The sequence below is a fragment of the Choloepus didactylus genome, chromosome X (assembly GCF_015220235.1).
Source record: "Choloepus didactylus isolate mChoDid1 chromosome X, mChoDid1.pri, whole genome shotgun sequence".
NCBI lineage: Eukaryota > Metazoa > Chordata > Mammalia > Pilosa > Megalonychidae > Choloepus > Choloepus didactylus.
In genome coordinates, this window is record NC_051334.1 from 50268511 (window position 1) to 50294264 (window position 25754).

The 25754-nt window shown below is 48.1% G+C and overlaps 1 protein-coding gene across 9 annotated transcripts; it reads left to right on the forward strand.

The window, feature by feature from the left end:
* The first annotated feature begins 1092 nt into the window (after nt 1–1092).
* On the forward strand, nt 1093–25374 carry HDAC6 (histone deacetylase 6). 9 transcript variants are annotated; one of them, XM_037822081.1, is made up of 29 exons: nt 1093–1219; nt 1901–2015; nt 2100–2228; nt 2372–2460; nt 4443–4527; nt 4628–4668; nt 5391–5487; nt 5648–5745; nt 6974–7078; nt 7170–7238; nt 15977–16103; nt 16215–16280; nt 16374–16433; nt 16514–16603; nt 16977–17083; nt 17174–17241; nt 17438–17591; nt 17692–17820; nt 18047–18215; nt 18550–18683; nt 19086–19154; nt 19294–19486; nt 21471–21620; nt 23095–23269; nt 23383–23813; nt 23888–24016; nt 24145–24291; nt 24390–24518; nt 24781–25372. In XM_037822081.1, exons 2-29 carry the CDS (start codon nt 1920–1922, stop codon nt 24847–24849), a joined length of 3405 nt encoding a protein of 1134 aa, XP_037678009.1. In that variant the 5' UTR covers nt 1093–1219; nt 1901–1919; the 3' UTR covers nt 24850–25372. The 9 variants fall into 9 exon arrangements, with proteins under 9 accessions (XP_037678009.1, XP_037678012.1, XP_037678015.1 ...); XM_037822084.1 differs by lacking the exon at nt 1093–1219 and adding an exon at nt 1236–1255; XM_037822079.1 differs by lacking the exon at nt 1093–1219 and adding an exon at nt 1318–1399.
* The last annotated feature ends 380 nt before the right edge of the window (nt 25375–25754 follow it).

Here is a 25754-nt window from a genome sequence, read left to right on the forward strand (position 1 = left end):
GAAAAGAGTGGAAAGGAAGAGGGGACTGGAACTGGGATCCTCAAGGGGGTCAGAAGGCTCAGCTACTGGGCAGTGGGGCTGTCAATCTGCTTGTTAGTCAGCGATGCTGAACTCCACGCCGCTTATCTCTCCCGCCCCAGCCTGCAGCGGGATAGGAAATGGTGGAGAGAGAGAGAGGGAGATTAGGAGGACAAACCGGCGGGGCTGATATTTAGACAGGGGTGGAGGTGGGGGCACAGGAGCAACTCCCCCTAACCCCCAAGCTCGCACACACACAGCGTGGGAGCAGAGGTTATCCGGCCGAGGGGGCAGATAGGGAGACTAGCCGCCTACGAAAAACTCCCAGTCCATTCTGGCCCTGGGCACTATTATTATCACGATTTTCCAGATGAGGAAACTGAAACACAGAGACATTCAGTAACTTGCCCAAGGTCACATGACTAAGCCGAGTAACCTCAGTTTCCTTATCTGCAAAGCTGCGTTATTAACGGGAATGTCTGGCCCCTAATACTTGCTATCGTCAGTCGCTGGGGCTCCTCTTCCCCATCACCCATTTTCCACAGCACAATATTAATAGCTAACGTTTGCTTGAGTGCTCCCTTGTGTGCCACGTTGGCCATACATAACCCACTGATAAAGTCATCACATTTACTGACATCATTCCCTTTTTGGCCGCCACCAGCTATCGTCCGGCTTCAACCTCGCCCGGGCCCAGGCGCCAGTCCGCCAAGGCTACGTCATCATGGCGCGCCGCGCGGGAAGACGGCCGGGAGGCGTGAACACGCCCCTTACTAACTCCTTCCCTCCCGGGCTCGCTCTCTTCCTCTCTTGAGCCGTCGTACGGCACGCTTGACGCGGGTCCAAAGGGCTCCTAAGGTGACGGGGCACGGGCGAAGGAGCACGGCCGTGGCAACCAAGCCAACCGCAACGATAGCCAGGAGAGAGTAGGACTTGAGCAAAAGCCCTGGATTGAGCTGCTGGCGCGCCCTGATGACGCTCCCGTCGGCAGTTTGTGAGCTCGCGGGAGGTGTGGCCCCGCGGGAAAGGAGCGCGTCCTCTGTGGGCGGGATCTGGGCGGGCAGTCGCAAAAACCCGCCCAATGGAGAGAGGGGCTCGAGCACCCGCCGGGCCCCCTCCAGGCCGCTCAGAGCTTGGCGGCCAGAGCAAGGGGCGGAGTCCGAAGACGGGCTAGCCGCCTGAGAGCGGAACCAAAAGATTGGTCAGCGTCCACCGCGGGGGCGGAGGCTGGCGGGAGGTGGCTCGGGACTGGCTGAAGGGAACTTGGGTGAAACAGGAGTAGGGTTGGGGCCGGGGTGGGATCTGTGGAAAGAAAGGAGCCGTCCCTTGAGGGGGCACGGTTTATTGAAACGTTAGGGGCGGGATCTGACAGAATGGCCCGGTGAGGGGTGGAGTTGAGTGACTCATTAAGGGTGGAGTCGGGGCAGGGGCTGAGTCTGACTGAGTGAAAAGGGTGGGTGACTATCCCGTGAGATAGGCGGGAAAGGGCAGGTTTGTGAGCGGGTGAGATCTGGACGAGGCTTAGAAGAATAAAAGGGTCTGGAGATGGGCCTTGGTAGAGTGGAAGGGGCAGGTGATTAGCTGGAAAGTATAGGCCCTTAGAACGGACTGATCCTGCGATTTAAGGGCTCTGTGAAAGGACCAGGCTTTGAAAAGGGAAAAGAGAATGGTGTCAAAGGGGTGGAGTCTAGTGGAAAGGGCGGGACCAGGTGGAAGGGACACCCCAGTAAAAGGAAAGGGCCTTGGGAAAGGCGGGGTTTAGAAGGAGTAAGGGATGGAGTATAGTATAGGGGGTGGGGCCCAGGCAGGGGGCAGGGATATGGGGGTCCTCAGCCACTTCCAGCCCCCTCACAGCCACCTCCACTCCCCAAAACCGCGGCAGGGTCACAGTCTCCCCGACCATGACTTCCATCGGCCAGGATTCCGTCAGGCAGCGAAGGAGTAGGCACAACCCCCACTCGCCCCCCAACGTCTCCGACTCCAGCGTCACCACTGCGGTGAGGCCTCAGACCTGCCCTGAGGAGGGGGAGGGGGAGCAGCGGGCCATCCCCCGGACTCTGACCCTTCTCTCTGCCCGGCAGAAGCGAGGTGTTAAGAAGGGCGCTGGATTCCTCTCCAGCCCCAGTCTAGCGGAGGTAAAGAAGAAAGGCAGAATGAAGAAGCTCAGCCCAACAGCCGAGCGAGACCTAATGATGGGGCTTCAAGGGCTGGTGAGAGGGACCTGGGCTCGGTTTAGCCCCCCCGAAGCAACCAAAAGCCTGCGACCCTGAGGTTCCTCATCCTGGACAATACAGGATGACCCCTCTGACTCAGCCCCTAGATGGTTCTGTCTCCCCCATTTTTTTTCCTGCAGGATCTGAACCTTGAGGCCAGGGCAGTGTCTGGCACGGGCTTGGTGTTGGATGAGCAGCTAAATGAATTCCACTGCCTCTGGGATGACAGGTGAGGCTGGGTCCTCTAGGCCATCCCAAACCACGCAAATACACCCACTTAGAGCCCATTAGCAACAACAAATCCTTTCTTACACCAGCCTAGAAACTGTGGAAGCTGATTGATTTTAGGAAGGCGGGACTCAGGCTAGAAAGGATTCTTGTCATGTAGCCAACAAGCAGTTGTTTGCGCGCCTCCTATGTGCCAGGAATCGGTGATACAAATGTGGACAGGACAGGCAGGAATCCCCCCTCTCCCGAAGCTGATAGGTGAGTAAGAGAGCAGATCATTAAATAGCCATACAGCAGTATGAGATGTTTAATGAAGGAGGACTTTTGACCAGGGAATTCAAGTGTGTCCAAGAGAGGTCCCTAAGTTAGCATCCCGGAAGGCTTCCTTGAGGAAGGGGCATTTGTGCTAAAACTGAAGCATTACACTCCCATTGGCTCTACTTTTCACACTTCTTGTAATCCATCAGCAAATGCTTATGGCTCTATATTGAAAATATTTTAGGTATCCGACCTCTCCACTACCCCCACTGCCACCAGCATAGTCATTCACCTGGAATATTGCAGAGGCTTCCTCAATGCCGCCACTACTGCCCCCCCCCCAGCTTCCACCCTTGCCCATACAGTCTGTTCCCCACATAGCAGCCTAAAAAAATGTGCATCAGACGACATTCTCTTTCTTAAAATCCTTCAAGGGAAGACTATTGCCCTCAAGGTAAAGTCCAAATTCTTCACTGTGGTCTCTAAGGTTTCATGTGATCTGCTCCACCTTCCCCCTCAGTCACTTTGCCTTACCCACACTGGCCACCTGGCTGTTCCTCAAAGTTGCCAGGCACCCTCTCGCCTCAGGTCTTTACCATGGCTGATCTCTTTTCCAGAGATTGGTTTCTGCCTTCGCCTTTCCCAGCTAATGCATATTTATCATTCACATCTCTAGAAGATTTCCTCACAGAGGGCTTTTCCTGCCCACTAACTCCTACCACACCTGGTCTTAGAGATCTTCATAGCCCATGTCATTGTTAATTACTATAGTTACATGTTTGTTTAGCAGTTTAGTATCTATCCCAATGTAAGAGTCATGATGGCAAAGACTGTGTGTCCCTTTTATTTATTGAATGATTCTTTAGCATCTACGGAGGAGCTAGGGATATTGTGGTAAATAAAACAAACAGAAATCCCTGTCTCGTGGAGGTTACATCTTAGAGAGGGAAGACAGACAGTAAGCAACAACAGTGACCAAAAAAAAAAAAAACAGTAAATTATATAGTATGTTAGAAGAAGTGCTGTGGAGAAGAATAAAGTAGGAGGGAGAGAAACCCAGTGGAGGGGATTCTTTTTAAATAGGATGGTCAGGGAAGGCCTCTCTGACATATTAGCAAGAAGCTGAAGGAGGTGAGGGAGTAAGTCCTGAAGACATCTGGGAGAAGAGTGTTCCAGGCAGGGGAAAAGCTAGAGTCAAGTCCTGAGGTAGGAGAATAGTTGGTTTGATGGAGGAACAACAAGAAGACCAGTGTAGGGAATCAAAGTGAGTGAGGAGGGGAGTGGTAGGAGATGGGGTCAGAGAGGTGATGGGGGACAGATCGTGCATGGCCTTCTGGGCCATGGTGAGGACTTTGGTTTGACTCTGAGTGAGCAGAGTGTTTTGAGTATAAGAGTGATGGGCTCTGATTTGGGTTTTAACCTATGTCTCTGGCTGCCTTGTGGGCAAAGGACTGTTGGGGGAGCAAGGGTGGAAGCAGGGAGACCACTGAGGAGATTACAGTAATAACTCAGGTGAGAGATTATGGTAGCAGCAGTGGAGGTGATGAGGGGAGGGTCAGACCCTGGATAGCTTTTCAGAATGGAACCATCCAGAATCTGGGATGAGTCCAAAGTTTTGGGCTTGAGCAGCTGTGGAAGGGTAGATGGGGGAGATGTGGCAGGAGCAGATGTCCTTCCTGGTGTCCCCATATATAGATGTGACTAGATGTGTCTCTGTCTCCCTAGCTTCCCAGAAGGCCCTGAGCGCCTCCACACCATCAAGGAGCTGCTGACCCGGGAGGGCCTCCTGGAGCGCTGTGTGTCCTTTCAGGTATGTCCCCCAGCCAGACACCCTGGGAGGAGAGCAGGGGGGGCTGGTGGGATCTGGGTTCCGCTCATGTCTTAGCCCTCTTTTCCTCATGTCTCTCCAGGCCCGGATTGCCACAAAAGAGGAGCTGATGTTGGTTCACAGGTGAAGGCTTGGGAGTGTTGTAGGAATGGGGAAGAGTCTGTCTTGGGCTGACCAGGGTGGGCTGAATGCTTTGGAAAGTAATGTCATGGGCTCTGTGGCCTTGGGCAAGTAGCTGAACCTCTCTGAATCTCGGTGCCATCACCTCTAACATGGGGGTTGATAAAACACATCTTTCTCAGAGGGTTCAATATATGTCAGGTACTTAGAATGGTGCCTGACATATCATCAGCCCATGATGATCTTTTGTTACCATAAACTGGTTGTATAAACACCTGGTAGGATGTGTGGACAGAATAATCAGGGCTATGCCTCTGGGGGGCTGCCAGAGCCCAGAGTAAGAAGCCTGCTGCTGCATTGTGGCTCAGGGAAAGCTAGTTTGGCAGAGAGGGTATCAGAACAGAGCTTTTAAGAGGAGAATAGGAGTGCATCAGATGAAGAGGAGGGCTTGAGGGAAAGGAAATACAGGCAGGTAGAACACTATGGCCAAAGGCCTGGAGATAGGATTTGGTGTGTCTAGAAGAGGGGGCAGTGAACATTACTGGAAATGAGTCAGGCTAGGGAAGAAGCAGGGAATGTATCCTATAATCAGCCTTTCCCCTACATTGACCCAGGGTCTGGTACATGGAAGGCTCAGCTGGGGAGGGGTCAGGGCCCCGGCTCAGGGCCGAGGAGGGAGGCAGGCCCTTGAATCCTGAATCCCATCCCCTGTCTGTCTCCCCCAGCCTAAAGTACATTGATCTGATGGAGGCAACCCAGAACATGAATGAGGCAGAACTCCGCATCCTAGCAGACACCTATGACTCAGTTTATCTGCATCCAGTATGGATAAGTACTGGGGGGTGGGGGATGGCAGCAACGCTGGGGTCCCCCCATCCCCACCCAACCCTGGGGTCCTGCTCCCCTCTGTTCTCCATGGGAACAGCTGAGTGGGCAGGGCTGCTCTCCCTCATTCCCTCTCTGGCTTCCCACTATCTTCCAGAATTCATACACCTGTGCCTGCCTGGCCTCAGGCTCTATTCTAAGACTGGTGGATGCGGTCCTGGGGGCTGAGGTCCGGAATGGCATGGCCATCATCAGGTAGGAACCCCTGGCATTTGGCTTTTTTAAAAATACAATTTTATTCAAATATATTCACACACCATACAGTCCATACAGTCAGTGGCTCACAGTATCATCACATAGTTGTGCATTCATCACCATGATCAATTTTAGAACATTTACATTACTCCAAAAAAAAAAGAAAAAGAAAACCCAAAACATCCTATATCCCTTATTCCCCTCCCACCCATTATCAACCCCTAGTATTGGTGTGGTACATTTCTTACTGTTGATGAAAGAGTATTAAGATATTACCTTTAACTATAGTCCATATTTTGCAATAGGTACATTTTCTGCATTTGGCTTTTTACATTTTTAAAAATTCCTTCTCTCAAATTTGAAATTTATCGGTATGGGTAATATATTCACATGGTTCAAAAGTCAAAGGGTACAAAAGGGATGCAAGGAACAGTCTCTCTCCCACCTCTGTCCCCCAGACCCCTGGTTCCAGTCCTGGGAGGTAGTCAGAGCAATCCATGACTCGTGTTCTCCCAGAAATAGTCTGTGCTTATTCAAGGATAAATACCATATTTTTTTGATTCTAAAATGTACAGTTTTTCATAGTTTTAACATCTGGAAATCCAGGTGCTTCTTACAAATAATGACATCTCAGAATTTAGTTGGCAGCATTTTGTGCTTTGTTGTTGGTATTTAAAATTATGGTACACCTTATATCCATAAATGGTGATAGCACTTGACATACTCCCTTCTGTACTATGCATTTTTTACTTTATATATCTTGGAGAGCTTCCTCTAACAGTATGTAGCTTAGAGCTACATAGAACTCCATTGTGCAAATGCACAATAATTTAATCCAGCCCCTACTGATGAGACATTTTGGTTCTTTCCAATCATCTGCTGTTTAAAAAAAAATGCCACAACAATTCTGATTGTGCATCTATAAGCATGTTATTTCACTCTTTTTGTGATATGTAGGCTGTGGGCTAAATCCCCAGTAGCAGAATGACTGGGTCTGAGGGTATATGGATTTATAATTTTAATGAACATTGTCCAATCTCCCTTGAAGGGGGAGCTATAGATTTGGACAGGGAGAGGGTTTAAGGACCCAACTTACTCAGTTCCTGGCAGATTTTCAGGCATTGGCATTAGGGAAGTTGGCGGTCAGGATTAGGGAGCAGGAGAGAGAGTCCACCTCTGCAGAGGAGGACACTCCCCCCTCATCTGTGGCCTTCCCTGTCCTGCCCAGGCCTCCTGGACACCACGCCCAGTGCGATCTTATGGCTGGATATTGTATGTTCAACCACGTGGCCATGGCTGCCCGCTACGCTCAGCAGAAACATGATATTCAGAGGTCAGCAGTGAGAGTGGGTGTGATGGGGAAGCATGGGGAGGGGTATCCTGCTCTGGGCTCTTCCCCAGATTCATCTTGATCCCCTTCACAGAGTCCTTGTCGTGGATTGGGACGTACACCATGGTCAGGGAACCCAGTTCACCTTTGACCAGGACCCCAGGTATGCCCTGAGTCCAACCCCAGATGCCAGACTCCCAACCACAACTACTTCCCATCCTTACAGACCCAGCGAGAGGGGCCTGGGAGGGAAGGGTAGGCATTCACATTCATTGGGCCCACCCTGGGACCAGGATCTGTGCTGGCTTTCTGTGTCTCTGATGACCCTCTTAATATCACTCTATAAGGGAGGGGCTGTTGGGTTCCCCATTTTACAAATGGGGGAACTGAGGTTTACATGTTAGGAGGTCACACAGAAAAGAAGTGGTGGAGACGGGAGTTGAGTCCACAAGTATTTGGGAAATTCTTTTTACCAATTTACCCTTGAGCTGGAGTGAACCTCAAATTACTACTTCATTTTTTTAATTATAACTCAATACTACAAAGCATTTCTTTTAAAAAATTAAAACAAGTTCACACATGATAGAATGCAGATTAGAAGTTAACAGGGGATGGGGGTAGGGGAGTATTTCTTTGGAAAAACAAACAAATAATAAAAAGTCAAATAATACAAAAAAATGTCTAAAGTGTGAGTCTCCTGTAATTCCCATCACTTCAAAAATAATTATTGACAGTTTGGGTTATATCCTTAACAGATTTATTTCCTATGGATGTATGACTTTATTATCATTATTTTTATGGTCAGCACACTACCTAATGGGATAATTGTCTGCATGTTCTTTGGCAACTTGCTTTTTTCATTTAACAGCATACTTGTGAATACCTCTCCATTTTAGTACCTCTAAAACTACCTCATTCTTTGTAAGGGCTGTACAGCATTCCATTGTACAGCTGTACCTGTTTATTTAACCCCTGGACACTTAAGATGCTTTCCAATTTTTGCTGTTACAGACCTTTCTACAGTGAACATTCTTATAAATATATAATTTAACACTTTTCTGAGTATATCTGTTGAGATTGAATTTCTCATAGTGAATTGTGGGGTCAGAGGGTCAGCGGGCTTTAAAATCTGGTATGTACTGCCAGACTTCCCTCCAGAAAGGTGGTACCAGTTTACCCTTTCTGCAGAAAGTGACTGAATGACATACAGGGCATACTGGACAATACTAAGCAGGTGCTGTTTCATCCAGCCTTCTATCAAACCAACTGCATAGAATCCCCTTTCCCCCCATAGGTCCTGAGTTCCCATAGCCCTTTATCCAATCTAGGTTGGTTGCTTTCTAGACTTGCTTTATTATTTTTCAGTATTCAATGTTGACAACAGATGTCTGCTTTCATTCTTTTCTGGATACTCTCTTTTCCTCTCTGGCAGCTTCTAGGTTCTTCTCTTTAGCCATGATGTTCTGTACTTTCATCCTGGCCCCCACATTCAGCTTAGCAGTTTGTGGACATTTTGCATCTGAAAACTCATGCCTTTCTTAAATCCTTGGAATTTTTCTATGAGATCTTGATAATTTCATCTACTGTGTTTTCTGTGTTCTCTCTCTCTCTAGGATTTCCTGGGTTGACCCTCTATGTCTCTTATTTTTTTATCTCATATTTTCTCTTTCCTTTTGCTCTATGTCCTGGGAGATTTCCTCAACTCTGTCTTCAAGCCCTTCTGTTGAATTTTATATTGAGACATTCTTTTAATCTCCAAGAGTACTTTCTTTCTCTGTTTCTATGCCCTCTCATTCCTGATCTTGCTTTGTTTTCATTTCTTTTTTTTTTAGAGTACTAACTAGAAGTGTTTTACGTTCTCTTCCATTCCCCCAATTGTCTCTTCATTCTGAGCTTGGTTGAATTGCTTTGTTTATCTTGGTCCTTCTCTTTCATACTAGTGATTTTCCTCAAATGTCTAAGAATTCTGATTTGGTTATTTATACTTAAGAATGAAAGACTGTTGACTATTGTAGGTAGCTGTCATGGGGCTGTTTTCCTGAAAGGTGTTTCCCTGAAATAGGGGCAGGGAATGTCCATGGACAGGTCTCACTATAGGGAATGTGGGCAAGGACCCAGGTATTAGATGGGGTCCTACCAAATGCCAGAAAAAAATGGATCTCTTCTTTGGGGTGCCATCTCTCTTTTTTTCCCTCAGCCTTGCCAAAGGTTTGTCTATTATATTTATCTTTTAAAACCTAGCTTTTGGCTCTTTTGGTCATCTCTACTGTTTCACTGTTTATTGTTTGTTTTTTAGACTTTATTTTTTCTGTTTTATCTTTATTAGTTTCTTCCTTCGATGTTATTTTTGTTCATTTCTGGCTTCTCAAATTGAAAGCTTTAACATTTATCAACTCATTGGCCAATCTTGTTTCATCTATACCTGCATCCACTTGCCCTCCTCCTGTATTATTTTGAAGCTAATCCCAGACCCCGTATAATTTCATCTGTAAATATTTCAGACTGTATCTCTAGAACATTAAGAACACTTTTAAAATAAAGCATAACCAAAATACCAAACCTAAGAAATTAGCGAGACTTCCTTAACATCATTAATCATTCATTTTGTTCTAATAAATGCATTGGAGGCTACTGCTATGTTATTTTGTGGGTGCATTGTTGCTTGTATACATGGATAAGAAGAATTGTGGATATATTCAATACATTCTTCCTTATAAATAAGAATATATAAATGAAAAAATTCTTAATCTGTGCCCTTCAATCTCCCAGCTCCCATCCCAGTCTCTTAACTCCAGCAGCAGGATCCTGAGGTGGGAACAAATAAGACTGTCCTTAAAATGCTGTTAGGGGGTGAGGAGAATGGGGAATTAATGTATAATGGGTATAGGTTTTGTTTGGGGTGATGAGAAAATTCTGGTAATGGATGGTGGTGAGGATGGCATACCATTGTGAATGCAATTAATTCCACTGAATGGTATGCTTGGGAGTGGTTAAAATAGGAAAATGTATGTTGTATGTATGTTTCCACAATTAAAAAGAGAGACTAAAGAGACAATGACAATTAAATTCAATACATGATCCTGGACTGGATCTAATAATGAAGGAGAAAGGCTCAAAAGAACATTATTGGAACATATGAAAGAAATGGAATATAGACTGTAAGCTTTATATCAATGTTAAATTTCTTTTTTTTTTTTTTTTTTTTTTTTTTTTTAAATCATCATTTTATTGAGATATATTCACATACCACGCAGTCATACAAAACAAATTGTACTTTCGATTGTTTACAGTACCATTACATAGTTGTACATTCATCACCTAAATCAATCCCTGACACCTTCATTAGCACACACACAAAAATAACAAGAATAATAATTAGAGTGAAAAAGAGCAATTGAAGTAAAAAAGAACACTGGGTACCTTTGTCTGTCTGTTTCCCTCCCCTACTTTTCTACACATCCATCCATAAACTAGACAAAGTGGTGTTTGGTCCTTATGGCTTTCCCAATCCCATTGTCACCCCTCATAAGCTACATTTTTATACAACTGTCTTCGAGATTCATGGGTTCTGGGTTGTAGTTTGATAGTTTCAGGTATCCACCACCAGCTACCCCAATTCTTTAGAACCTAAAAAGGGTTGTCTAAAGTGTGCATAAGAGTGCCCACCAGAGTGACCTCTCGGCTCCTTTTGGAATCTCTCTGCCACTGAAGCTTATTTCATTTCCTTTCACATCCCCCTTTTGGTCAAGAAGATGTTCTCCGTCCCACGGTGCCAGGTCTACATTCCTCCCTGGGAGTCATATTCCACGTTGCCAGGGAGATTCACTTCCCTGGGTGTCTGATCCCACGTAGGGGGGAGGGCAGTGATTTCACCTTTCAAGTTGGCTTAGCCAGAGAGAGAGGGCCACATCTGAGCAACAAAGAGGCATTCAGGAGGAGACTCTTAGGCACAAATACAGGGAGGCCTAGCCTCTCCTTTGCAGCAACCGTCTTCCCAAGGGTAAAACTTATGGTAGAGGGCTCAACCCATCAAACCACCAGTCCCCTATGTCTGTGGTCATGTTAGCAACCATGGAGGTGGGGTAGGCGAATACCCCTGCATTTTCCACAGGCTCCTCAAGGGGGCACTACATCTTTTTTTTTTTTTTTTTTTAACTTTCCCTTCTTTTTTCAAATCACCTGTATGAAAAAAAAAAGTTAAAAAGAAAACAAACATACAATAAAAGAGCATTTCAAAGAGACCATAGCAAGGGAGTAAGAAAAAGACAACTAACCTAAGATAACTGCTTAACTTCCAACATGTTCCTACTTTACTCCAAGAAAGTTACATAATATAGCAACATTTCAGTGAACTTGTTTCTACTACAACCATCAGAAATTAACAGACCATAGTCATTTCTGGGCATCCCCAGAACGTTAAATAGCTTATCTGTTCTTCCTGGATTATTGTTCCCCCTTCCTTAATTGCTCTCTACTGCTAGTTCCCCTACATTCTACATTATAAACCATTTGTTTTACATTTTTCAAAGTTCACATTAGTGGTAGCATATAATATTTCTCTTTTTGTGCCTGGCTTATTTCGCTCAGCATTATGTCTTCAAGGTTCATCCATGTTGTCATATGTTTCACCAGATCGTTCCTTCTTACTGCCGCGTAGTATTCCATCGTGTGTATATACCACATTTTATTTATCCACTCATCTGTTGAAGGACATTTGGGTTGTTTCCATCTCTTGGCAATTGTGAATAATGCTGCTATGAACATTGGCGTGCAGATATCTGTTCGTGTCACTGCTTTCCGATCTTCCGGGTATATACCGAGGAGTGCAATCGCTGGATCGAATGGTAGCTCTATATCTAGTTTTCTAAGGAACTGCCAGACTGACTTCCAGAGTGGCTGAACCATTATACAGTCCCACCAACAATGAATAAGAGTTCCAATTTCTCCACATCCCCTCCAGCATTTGTAGTTTCCTGTTTGTTTAATGGCAGCCATTCTAACCGGTGTTAGATGGTATCTCATTGTGGTCTTAATTTGCATCTCTCTAATAGCTAGTGAAGCTGAACATTTTTTCATGTGTTTCTTGGTCATTTGTATTTCCTCTTCAGAGAACTGTCTTTTCATATCTTTTGCCCATTTTATAATTGGGCTGTCTGTACTATTGTCATTGAGTTGTAGGATTTCTTTGTATATGCAAGATATCAGTCTTTTGTCAGATACATGGTTTCCAAAAATTTTTTCCCATTGAGTTGGCTGCCTCTTTACCTTTTTGAGAAATTCCTTTGAGGTGCAGAAACTTCTAAGCTTGAGGAGTTCCCATTTATCTATTTTCTCTTTTGTTGCTTGTGCTTTGGGTGTAAAGTCTAGGAAGTGGCCTCCTAATACAAGGTCTTGAAGATGTTTTCCTACATTATCTTCTAGGAGTTTTATGGTACTTTCTTTTATATTGAGATCTTTGGTCCATTTTGAGTTAATTTTTGTGTAGGGGGTGAGGTAGGGGTCCTCTTTCTTTCTTTTGGATATGGATATCCAACTCTCCCAGCCCCATTTGTTGAAAAGACCATTATGGCTCAGTTCGGTGACTTTGGGGGCCTTATCAAAGATCAGTCGGCCATAGATCTGAGGGTCTATCTCTGAATTCTCAATTCGATTCCATTGATCTATATGTCTATCTTTGTGCCAGTACCATGCTGTCTTGGCAACTGTGGCTTTATAATAAGCTTCAAAGTCAGGGAGTGTAAGTCCTCCCACTTCGTTTTTCTTTTTTAGAGTGTCTTTAGCAATTCGAGGCATCTTCCCTTTCCAAATAAATTTGATAACTAGCTTTTCCAAGTCTGCAAAGTAGGTTGTTGGAATTTTGATTGGGATTGCATTGAATCTGTAGATGAGTTTGGGTAGAATTGACATCTTAATGACATTTAGCCTTCCTATCCATGAACATGGAATATTTTTCCATCTTTTAAGGTCCCCTTCTATTTCTTTTAGTAGAGTTATGTAGTTTTCTTTGTATAGGTCTTTTACATCTTTGGTTAAGTTGATTCCTAGGTACTTGATTTTTTTAGTTGCTATTGAAAATGGTATCTTTTTAATGTTAAATTTCTTGAACTTGGTAACTGCACTTAAGGTGGTTACATAAGTGACTAACTGTATAGTCACATATATTCACATATACATTGAAGTATTAAGTTTTCAAGAAGCATGATGTATACAACCTACATTCAAATGTTCAGGAAATAGAGAGCTAGGATAGATAGATGGATAGACAGACAGGCAGGCAGATAGACAGATGGAAAAATGATACAGCAAATGTGGCAAAATTTTAAAATTGGTGGATCTGGGTATCGGGGGGTAGGAATATGTTGCAGTTCTTTGTATAAGTTTTGCATTATTTTTGCAACTGTCCTGTAAGTTTGAAAGTATTTTAAAACAAAAAGTTTTAAAATGCTCTTATGAAGACAATGAAACAGGTAAACCTAGACTGTGTTGTTAAAAGAAACAAGTACATCTGGGTGAATTGGTCATTAGTGAACTGGCTATTCAGAATTGATTTTTTTTTTTTAATTTATTCTCCCTGCCTTTATTTTTTTTTAAATCTTCATTTTATTGAGATATATTCACATACCATGCAGTCATACAAAACAAATCGTACATTCGATTGTTCACAGTACCATTACATAGTTGTACATTCATCACCTAAATCAATCCCTGACACCTTCATTAGCACACACACAAAAATAACAAGAATAATAATTAAAGTGAAAAAGAGCAATTAAAGTAAAAAAGAACACTGGGTGCCTTTGTCTGTTTGTTTGTTTGTTTCCTTCCCCTATTTTTCTACTCATCCATCCATAAACTAGACAAAGGGGAGTGTGGTCCTTATGGCTTTCCCAATCCCATTGTCGCCCCTTATAAGCTACATTTTTATACAATTGTCTTTGAGATTCATGGGTTCTGGGATGTAGTTTGATAGTTTCAGGTATCTACCACCAGCTACCCCAATTCTTCAGAACCTAAAAAGGGTTGTCTAAATTGTGCGTAAGAGTGCCCACCAGAGTGACCTCTCGGCTCCTTTTGGAATCTCTCTGCCACTGAAGCTTATTTCATTTCCTTTCACATCCCCCTTTTGGTCAAGAAGATGACAGAATTGATTTTGAGTGCACTGACCTGGAGTCCCTGTGCTTGATTTCTCCAAAGGGAAAACCTGAGGCATCTTCTTGAGGACAAGGGAGGGTGGAGTGCCCTCTCCCAACCTCTCTGCATGAGAGAGGCCCCCGAGGGTCTAATGCCCCTTATGTTGCTCCACCCTATGGGTGCCTCACTCCTGAGACTTTCTACCTTTGAGAGATTTGTGGAAGCTGCACCTTGTCTGACATCTTTTCTCCCATTCTTCATGTCTTTCTGGGTTGGTATTTGTTTATTGTCATTTGACTGGGATTGTAGTAAGGAGAGGAGGTAAACCTGTGCTATCAACCCACCATTCTTTCACTAAAAGTCAGTCAAGTTTATCTTAAAATCCCCTTCTGTTTGCTTTAGAAACTTCATTTCCTTGGGTGTTAGTTCTTCTGTCGACTTTGGTGGCTTTCTTCTAGGGCTGGCTTTCTTCAAATCTTTTCTTTATTTCTTTCTTCCCCTGATGATAATTTTTATGTTCTGTGTATTTCCCTTCCTCTGGTGGTTAATTTCCAAAAAAAAAAAAAAAAAAGTTTAGAACCTATATTTATCTATTGTGTCAAAATTAAATAATGATTATGTTTCATCATTCTCTCAGTTGAGATCAGGATTTTAGCATGGGTTTTGTTCCCCAACCCCAACATATTTTTTCTTATATTTCTCTTCTATTTCAAAAATCCTTTTATATCGACTGCATTACGTTTTGAAACTATACTATAGACATTTATTAAAAGTTGACTTAAGTTTGTCTAGATTCATTGCTTACCTCTATTTCTTACATATCCCTAGAAAAAGAAAAAATACTGCCTTAAATCCTTTTTAGGACAAGGCAGGGGATGGATGAATAGGTAGAAGGATGGATAGATGATTATTCATTTTGCTTCCCCCAGTCAGAATTAAGCCTGCCCACAGCCCCTTGCTCAGCTTTCTGTGAGAACATGTACCATCATGCTCTTTTTAGTATCTCTTTTGTGGGTCAATCCCCCCTCACCCCTTTGAGTGCTCAGCTTCTCATCTATAACACAGAAGAAGTAGAGGCAGCCTGTAAGGTACTGGGGAAAAGAACTGTCCCCTCACTGGCCTCATGAAAGCCCCAGCCAGGCCCTCACCCCCCTCCACCTCCACACACAGACCCAAGTCCCACTGCTCCTAACATGGAGTGGGGAAACACTAAGCATCAGCCTGGTCTGATGTTCTTTTCAGCCTTAGCTGGCTCCTCTCATTTAAGAGCCCCCTGTGGATCTCCAATGTCATTGGGCTTACCCTACTGTTATCACTCTGGTCACAGGGGCAGGTGGGTGGTAGGCATGATCTAGAGTCCCCTGTAGGGCCAGGGGTCCCTAGGGGCTGGGATAGACCTGATAGCTCTCAGGGTCTCTAAGCTAAGTCTGGAACTGGATGGGCACTGAGGGGGGGCAGCAAGGTTTGCTGAGGGAGGGGTTCTGGTGGGAGACTGAATGAGTGAGTGAGGTAATGGGAGACTGAATGGAAGAATTAAGAAATGGGAGAATGAAGAAATTGGCAACTGAATGGAAGGGTGAATTAATGGAAAAATGAATGGATGTACGAACTAACAAATTAGTGGGTAAATTAATGATAGGAAAATGAATAAGTGGTTGAATGGGAAGAGTGGCTGAGTAAACCATGGCAATTGTGGGTTGGAGTGTCTGAGAGGATTGACTCTCTTGTCCAGCCCTTCCCCCCACCTCTTTTTTTTCTCTCTGCCCCCAGCGTCCTCTATTTCTCCATCCACCGCTATGACCATGGCCAATTCTGGCCCCACCTTAAGGCCTCTAACTGGTCCGCCACAGGCATCGGCCAAGGCCAAGGATACACCATCAATGTGCCTTGGAACCAGGTCAGTGTTTGCCCATCCTCTGCCCCAAATGTGAGGCTCGCCCCCGCCCTTCACCTGGTTCAGGGCAGGTGGTAGTGGCTAAATGTCCCTATCTCACCTCTCTGCCTGCAGGTGGGAATGCGGGATGCTGACTACATTGCTGCTTTCCTGCACATCCTGCTGCCAGTCGCCTTTGAGGTCTTGGGGGTCTGGGGTTTGTTGGGGGCAGGTGAGATTTTGGGGATTGGGCCATGAAGGCAGGGGCCCTCAGGTAGTGCGTTCTCTCCTCAGTTCCAGCCTCAGTTGGTCCTGGTGTCTGCTGGATTCGATGCCCTCCAAGGGGATCCCGAGGTAAGACAGGCTACCTGGAGTGGCAGGTGGGTGGAAGGGGGCTGTACGGGGCCAGGCTGACTCTCCATGTCCCCCTCCAGGGTGAGATGGCGGCCACTCCAGCAGGGTTCGCCCAGCTTACCCACCTGCTCATGGGTCTGGCAGGAGGAAAGCTGATCTTATCTCTGGAGGTGAGTGACTCACCCACCGTGCCTGCACCTCTCTCAGCCACCAAAGTCTCCTCTCCCTTAAGTCTTTCAGCCTGTGTATTCTGAAGGGCTTAAGAACAAAACTTTTGGAGTCTAGCAGGGGTTCCTATCCTAGCCTTTCCACTTCCTAGCTGTACAGCCTTGCATAGGTCACTTAACCTCTTTGTGCCTCAGCTTTCCTTCTGTAAAATGGACATAATAATTATAGTAATCATATCATATCATTGTCTGGTGACTTAAATGTGGTCACCCTCTAAATGTCTTGTTGCTTGACATGTAGCATTTCTGCATCATATTATTATTATTCCCTGATACTGCCTGGTCCTTTCCTGACACCCCTCACAACTCCTCCCAGGGTGGCTACAATCTCCGCTCCCTGGCTGAGGGTGTCAGCGCCTCACTCCACACCCTTCTGGGAGACCCTTGCCCCATGCTGGAGTTCCCCAGTGCCCCCTGCTTGAGGTGAGCCCAGGTGGAGGAGGGAAAAGCGGGACCTTCAGTGCCCCCCTCCAGGGGCCATTTGTCACATTCTTCACCTCGTCTGCCCTCCAGTGCCCAGGCTTCGCTCTCCTGCGTTCTGGTCGCCTTGGAGCCCTTCTGGGAAGTCCTTATGAAATCTGGTAGGAAGTGGGGAGTGGGCTTGGTGGAGAGCTTGGAATGTAGTAAGTGGTCAGGGGAGACCCTCTTCCAGACCCCCCTCTGACTTTCCTGGGCCACCTTGGTTGGGGAGGGTCAGGCCCTCTTTCTCACTGGGCCCGGGTTTCAGCCCTCCTGCAGTACTGGGGAGTACAGTGAATGTGATCTCCCCCCTTGTAGCTGAGACCCTCGAAGAGGACAAGGTGGAGGAGACCAAGGAGGAGGGGCCGTTGGAGCTTCCTGCGCCCCCAGCCCTGGCGTGGCCAGTGCTGCCTGCTCGCACAGGGCTGGTCTATGACCAACGTATGACGAGCCACTACAATCTATGGGACAGGTATGCAATCTGAGGTCCTGGTTAGTTGGGGGAGGGGTGGTGGGCCTCCGCCCCCTCCCCCAGCCTTGAGCCCCTACCTCTGGTTTCCCCCCACTCCCAGCCACCACCCCGAGATGCCCCAACGCATCCTGCGCATTGTGCACCGCCTGGAGGAGCTGGGTCTGGCCGGGCGCTGCCTCACCCTGCCTGCGCGTCCCGCCACCGAAGCTGAGCTCCTCTACTGCCATAGGTCAGACCCCCGGGCCTGGGCTGGGGCCGGGATCCCGGGGTGGTGGGCCGGGCCTCCGCGCTCACATACCACCCTGGGGATTGGAGCCTGGGGTTTCTCTCCCCGCCTCCCCACAATCCCGGTGGGGGCAGTGTCAAGCACCCGGAGCTCCTCCGGAGGGTCCTGCCTCAGGGGGCGGGGCCTGCGGAGGGGCTGGAACCACCTCACTGACCTCCGAGTGCCCCAGTGCCCAGTACGTGAGTCGACTCCGGGCCACCGAGAACATGAAAATCCGGGAGCTGCACCACGAGGGCTCCAACTTTGACTCCATCTACATCTGCCCGGACACCTTCGCTTGCGCGCAGCTGGCCACGGGCGCCGTCTGCCACTTAGTGGAGGCTGTGCTCGCTGGGGAGGTGCGGCCCCTTCAGGGCGGGGCGGGGCGGGGTCCGGGAAGTCCTGCGGGAAGGGAGAGGGAGGGCCCTTTGCCTCCTTTGGAGGCTCTGGGGTTGCTGAGCAGGGCCTGGGGAAACGGGCATGGGGAGGGGTCCCTGCTCTCCAGAGGCCTCATTCTCTAGAGAGGTGCGCGCAGCGGGCGGGGGGTGGGATGGGGATTGCAGGGGTGGGGCGGGAGGCCCGGGAAGGGGCCCCTAAACCCCTGGTGGAGTGGCGGGAGGGGAGGGGAGAGAGAAGGGGAGGGAAAGCAGGGAAGGATGAAGATCTAACCTCAGCTCCCCGCTCCTCTCCCAGGTATTGAATGGCGTTGCCGTGGTGCGGCCCCCCGGACACCACGCAGAGCCGGAGGCCGCCTGTGGTTTCTGTTTTTTCAACACTGTGGCTGTGGCCGCTCGCCATGCCCAGGCCATCAGTGGGCATGCCCTGCGGTGAGGGCTCTCTGGAGACCCCCAAATCCTGGCCCTGGGTGGGACCCTGAGACACCCAACCCCAGCGCAGTGCTTACCCAGCAGGCCCCATCATGCAGCTCATAAAACAAGATACAGGGTCCAGTCCCCAGCATGTCTAGGCCCCTAACAGTTATCCCGAAAGAACCCAGGGTCCAGGCCTCCAGTGCTTACTCATGCCCACCATGAAGCCCTCAGGACCCAGGATCCGGCTTTAATGCTCACTCTGAGAGGACCCAGAAGCCTGATACCCAGTACTTTCCCCAAAGGGACCCACAGTCCTGCCACCCAGCAATAAATGCCTCTGCAGACCCCAGGGGTCTAACCCCAGCCCTCTCCCAGGGGCAAGTGTCCCAGGTTACTGAGGTGCTCTCTCCTCCCCAGGATCCTGATTGTGGACTGGGACATCCATCACGGGAATGGGACTCAGCACATATTTGAGGAGGACCCCAGGTGACAGGCTTGGGCAGGGAGCTGGGGTGTGGTCAGGGAGGCAGGTGGGGCAGGCTGTGCCCAAGGGTGCTGAGGGGTTCACAGGGGACAAGGCAGCCCCTAACCAGCTGTAGCCTCTCTTCCCACCCCTCCCTGGCAGCGTGCTATACATATCCCTGCACCGCTATGATCACGGGGCCTTCTTCCCCATGGGGAATGAGGGTGCCAGCAGCCAGATGGGCCGGGCCGCAGGCACAGGCTTTACTGTCAACGTGGCCTGGAATGGGCCCCACGTGGGTGACACTGACTACCTGACTGCCTGGCATCGTGTGGTGCTTCCCATCGCCTATGAGGTATGGTTCAGGATGGATGTGACGCTACCGTGCAGGTGGCAGTGTGTGAGGGCCTGACTGCTGGGTGACTGAGCATATGAGACGGCCTGTGGGTAGCCGTCCATGACTGTTCTCTGGGTGTGAGGAGGATATGACTGTGTGATGGCTTTTGTATACAGGCGTACCTCATTTTATTGTGGTTCGCTTTATTGCACTTTGCAGATAGTGCTTTTTTTTTTAACAAATTGAAGGTTTGTGGCAACCCTGCATTGAGCAAGTCCTTCAGCACCATTTTTTCCAACAGCTTGTGCTCACTTTGTGTCTCTGTGTCCCATTTTGGTAATTTTCGCAGTATTTCAAACTTTTTCATTATTATTATACACTTAATAGACTACAGTATAGTGTAAGCACAACTTTTCTATGCACTGGGAAACCAAAAATCTCGTGTGATTCGCTTTATTGAGATATGTGCTCTATTGTGGTGGTCTGGAACCAAGCCCACAATATCTCTGAGGGATGCCTGTATTTGTTCAGCTCTGCCCAGATGGCTGCATGTGACTGCGTTCTCTGTGTGTTACTGTGTGTGAGTGACATTGTGTGTGTGTGAGTGACTCTGGATGTGCAGTGGTGGTCTGTATGTGTGCACTGTGTGTTCTCATCATGAGTCACTATGTGTGCCTGCCTGTGTGACTGCCGTCTCTGTAACTGTGTGTGCAATGCAGGGGAAGGCTTGGGAGATATGTGAGTGAGACTTGGAGCAGGTGGCTAGTTGTTGCCATTTTTTCTATGTGTAATGGGTGTGATAGTTTATGTCACTGCACATTGCTGCTATCTCTGTGACAGCCTTGTGTGACTTTCTGCATATGGGGGACTGTGTGTAACAACCATCTCTGTGTGTAACCATGTGTCTGTCTGCCATGGCTGTGTGTGTCTCTGTCTGACTGGGTGATGGCCTGAATATTTTTGTAGGACCGTGCATTAGTGGCTATGTAACTGACTGCCTTCTCTTTCTGTAAACTGTGTGTGTGAGACATTTTGTGTGACTGTGTATGCATGACTGACTTTGTTAGGGTGGATCATGTGGCTGCCCTCTCTGTGAAACTGTGTGTGTTCACTCCGTGTGTGTGTGTGTGTGTGTGACTATGCACAGCTGTCTGTGACTACCTTCTGTGTGTGCATAACTGTGTGAAATTGTGTTTGTGACCATGTGTGCAAGTGACCACCTCCTCTGGGTGCGACTGTGTATGACTGCTGTGAAGTGTGTTGATGGCCTCTGTGTAATGCTGTCTGGCTGTGTGTGTGTGTGTATGATTGTGACTAGGCAGGGGCCTGTAGATTATTGCCCCCTCTGTGAGAAACTGCTTGCATGACTGGTGTGGGTGTGTAGTCATGGTCTCTAGGGGACTGTCTGTGTGTAGATATCATGTGGCTGCCTCTTTGCGTTAGCACTTGCGTTGTCATCTCTTTGATGAAAGGATGTGTGTGCCTGGGTGTATAAAACCCTGCATGTTGTGCATATGTGTCCTATGTTTGACCCAGGGAGGGAAGTAGGCATCACTTGCTCTCATCCTGGGAGCTGGGGGAGGTGTGTGAGGACATATCTCTGTCTCTCCATGTCTCGTGTCACTGTCTCTTGATGCCCGAGTCTCCATGTTTCATGTCTCTGTATCTCATTTCTAGTGTCTTCAGGTCTTGGGTCTCTAAGTTTGTGTCTGCTGTGTCCACATCTCTGTTTATCTGTACCCAGGTCTCTGTGTGTCTGTGGCTTCTATCTCTGAGAATCGTGTCTCTGAGTCTCTATCTCTTGCATCTCCCTGTCTCTACCTTCTTTATTTTCATGTCTTTGGTCTCGTATCTTCCAGTCTCTAATTCTCATCTCCGGCCTCATGTCTCCATCTATCAGTGTCTACTGGCTCTGGGTCTCTGTGTGTCTGTGTCTCCATCACTGACTGCCCACTGAAGCCCCCACTCATGCCCATGTGCATCTCTTCTTTTTCTGCCTCAGTTTAACCCAGAACTGGTGCTGGTCTCAGCTGGTTTTGACGCTGCACGAGGGGACCCCCTGGGGGGCTGCCTGGTGTCACCCGAGGGCTATGCCCACCTCACCCACCTGCTGATGGGCCTTGCCAATGGCCGCATTATCCTAATCCTAGAGGTAACTCTCTCTGGGTCCCTTTTCCTGCTGCAGGAGGGTAGTTTGGAAGAGTTCTGCCCTTTCTGCTGGCTGGCTGTACCCCTTGGGGAAATTTCCTGAAATCTCCTTTGAGTGTCATTTCCCTGCCTCTTTCAAAACTTGACAGTGACAGTCCCCTCCTGGGATGGTTGGCACATACTGGACATTCAAAATAACAATCACACCAAGTTTAACAACACATACATGCACTCTACGCATGTTACTAATTCACTGATTTGACAAAACAGCATTAGAAGGTAGGGTCTGCTGTTTTTCCAATGATCGTTTTCCTCACTCAAGAGCAGGGAAGCTGAGGCACAGGGAAGTGAAGTCACGAGCCTGAGGTCGCACATTTAATAAGTGACAGAGCCAGAGCTTGAACCCAGGCAGCCTGGCTCCAGCATCTGTGCTCTTAACCACTACCTGAGCTGCCTCTAACAAGTACCTAAGACAAAGTGAATTCACTCACCTTTTGTTAATTACTCAATGCTCCACCCCCTCCGGGCCTCAGTTTCTTCATCTGTAAAATGGGGCTCATCAAGGAAGAGTGCCTGGCATATGGTAAGCATCATATAAAAGCTTTATCTTCTTATTTTATATTACATTGTGCATTTTATGCATTGTTATGATCTCAAACACTAATTTAGCCCTCTTAGCAACCCCCTGTGCTGTTACTTTCACCACTTTACAGATGAGGAAAGTAAGGCACAGAGAGATTAACTGGCTTACAGAAAGTAAGCAGTTACTGTGGCAGGGCAGGGTGGTGGTGAAGAACACAGACTCTTTTATCAGATGGCCCAGGTTCAAACCCTAGCACTGCTTCTTGCCAGCTGTATATGACCTCAGACAAGTCATATAAACACTTGGAGCCTCAGTTTCCTTCATCTGTAAAAAAGAGTAGAGCCTGGGGTTCCAATAGAGTGTGGGAAAAAAAAGGGATTCCTATACTGGGTCAGGACAGGGATCCATGTGGAGAGGAGGATGAGTTGTTCCTATACCAGGGCAGTGTTTTTTTTTAATAGGGTCACAGCGGGTGTTCCTGGGCAGGACCAGGTCAGTGGGTTCTGTGTGGTGTGTGGCCAGGGGTTCCAGGAATTTCTATATGGTGTAAAGATGGATTCCTGTACAGGTTGAGGACCTGGGATTGTGAGGATTAAGTGAATTAATAGGCGCAAAGTGCTTAGAATAGGGCCTGGGACACAATTATTGTCAGTATTGTTGTCGTTATTATTGTTCCCTTGTACTTAACATCACAATTTCACCCCAACAGCGACCTCACGCAATGAGCACTGCCCATCTTACAGACACAGGTTCCATTCCGTTCCCAATACCCCATCCTCCCATGCCAGACCTGCAGGGCCCAGGTGTGGCATTGGGGAGGCAGGACATTTTATTCCCCAAACTCCCTGAGGACCCCCTCCAACCATACTGTTCCCTCCCCTTTTCCTTGACACAGGGTGGCTATAACCTGGCATCCATCTCCGAGTCCATGGCTGCCTGCACCCGCTCCCTCCTTGGGGATCCACCACCCCCACTGGTCCCGTCGCGCCCCCCGCTAGCAGGGGCCCTGGCCTCAATCACTGAGACCATCCATGTCCATCGCAGGTACTGGCACAGCTTACAGACCATGAGTAAGTGGATATTGTGAATTGGGGGCAATGGGGGACTCAGGGAAGGAGGGGGCTCAGGGAGGGGCAGGGATTAGAGGCAGGAAAGGAGAGAGCGTCCACACTCCCGTCCACAGTTCCACAGGTAGAAGACAAGGAGGGATCCTCTGATTCTGAGCCAGTCATCGAGGAGGCACCCCAACCAGCCAATCCGGAGTTGGCCGAGGGGATGACCATTTCAGAAGGGAACATACCAGAAGCAGATGTGGGGAAGGCCATCTCAGCATCCTCCATGGAAGAGTCCACCCCAGACCAGACTAAGTCAGAGACAACTGTAGTGGAGTTCCCTCGGGACCAGTCCTTGGAGACAGCCACAGGGGGAGCCTTGCTGGACCAGACCACCTCAGGGGTGGCTGTGGGGGAAGCCAAGCTGATCCAAACCCCTCTTGACTCATGTACTGACAACCAGACACCCCCAGCCTCACCACTGCAGGAAGCCACCCCACAGATATCCCCCAGTAAGCTGATTGGGAGTCTCAAAACCTTGGAACTAAACAACAGCACTCAGGTAAGGCCCACCACACCCAGGGAAGGGGAAGGGGAGGCTAGAATCAGGCCTCTCAGATACATCCCTTACCTCAGTGTGTTCAGGAGGCCCCAGGTTCTCAGACCCCAGAAGAGGAGACGCTACTAGGAGAAGCAGCTGGAGGTCAGGAGGTGGCAGAGTTGATACTGATGCAAGACTTTGAGGACCATCCTGACAGTGATGAGGTGAGCTCAGGGAGAGGTTGGGACTGTGGCTTCCTTTTTATGCCCATTTGTGTCTCCAAGTAGGAGCATGTGATGTAGGAATATGTAGTGGGAAGATGAGCTCCCTAACTCAGTTTCACCCACCCCAGGACACGTTTTATGCTGTGACACCATTGCCCTGGTGTCCCCATTTGGTGGCAGTATGCCCCATACCTGCAACAGGCCTGGATGTGACCCAACCTTGTCAGGACTGTGGAACACTCCAGGAGAATTGGGTGTGTCTGTCTTGCTATCAGGTGCGAGCAGAGGAAGGGGATAGGGTGGAGGTTGGCCCAGGAGAAAACCCCAGGTGGGTACTGAACTTCCACTCCCGGCACTCACCCCCCAACCTCAGGTCCACTGTGGTCGTTACATCAATGCCCATATGATGCAACACCATGAAGACTCAGGACACCCACTGGTTCTCAGCTACGCTGACCTGTCTGCCTGGTGTTATCACTGTCGGGCCTATATCCACCACCAGGTAGGCCCCGGGCAGACCCATTAACAAGTGCACACTCAGACTCCCCACTCACCCCCAACACACACATACCTTCTCTGATTGTGTAAGAGTAGAATGGGCACCTCTCTACTTGACTATCTCATGTGATTCTTTTTGTGGTATGGGGGCTGTGGGATAGCCTAAGGAGACAGGGTGGCTGAAGGTTGGAGCGGGAGCAGCCTCCGGTCTAGGGTAGAGTGAGTCTCACCCTCTCTCACCTTCCCTGTTCTTGCCTCATCCTCAGGCTCTCCTAGATGCGAAGAACGTTGCCTACCAGAACAAGTTTGGGGAGGACATGCCCCACCCACGCTAAATACCAGAACACGCTCCCGCTTTTCTACCTTCTGAGGCCCAAGACAGACCAGCCTTAGTTCTTTCCAGCCTGTTCCTTGGCTGAAGGGTAGCCTTTCCATTCAAGCCTATCCCAAATACCTTTTACAACCCCCCCCCCACAGGGCACTTATTTAAGTGTAAATACCTTTAAGAAGACTACAATGAAAGCTCCCCCTTCCCACTGCCTGTTTGAGGGACTCTACTGCCCCTCATAGGGAAAGGATATGTGTAGTTCAATGCCTCCAAGAGGGTACCAATATGAAGATGACATGAGGGGGGGCTGGTGGCAGATATGGTGGGGTTGCATATGTAATAAAGTGTAAGCTGTTACAACACCTGGAGAAAGCATTTAACCCTTGAATGGGTGGAGAATCCCACACCCCTGGCCAGCTGGGCAGATGAGTAATGTAGGGATGAAGGGGTGGGTCTTTATCAGAACCCTCCATTGCCCCCAAAAATCTAACTGAAAATAAAGCAAGCAGCTTGCCTGGCTCCACTAGAGATTAAATGGTGGAATCTGAGAAAATGTCTGCCTTAGAAATACGGGCCTCACTAGAGTCCCAGCCACACCTGGGGCAAGAAAACTATCAGGAAATGTCCTCACCAGGCCTTAGTCACCTCATCTGTCTGGTTGTGTTGGGGGGTGTGGGGAGGGGTGTGGTTCAGGTTTAATATATGAGAATGTGGAAATCATGGGTAGCTTCCTGGGGGAAGGAGTGCCTACCCTTGACCCAAAGGTGGAATATTGGAGGGCAATTTTGGAGTTTCATTTTTCCCACATAATGAGAATCATTTTGGCAGTTCAGGGGAGTCAGGACTGAGGCTTCTTGGTCTTTAGTTCATGACCACCTTATGATCCCAAGATGACCACGAGATCCCCAGCCA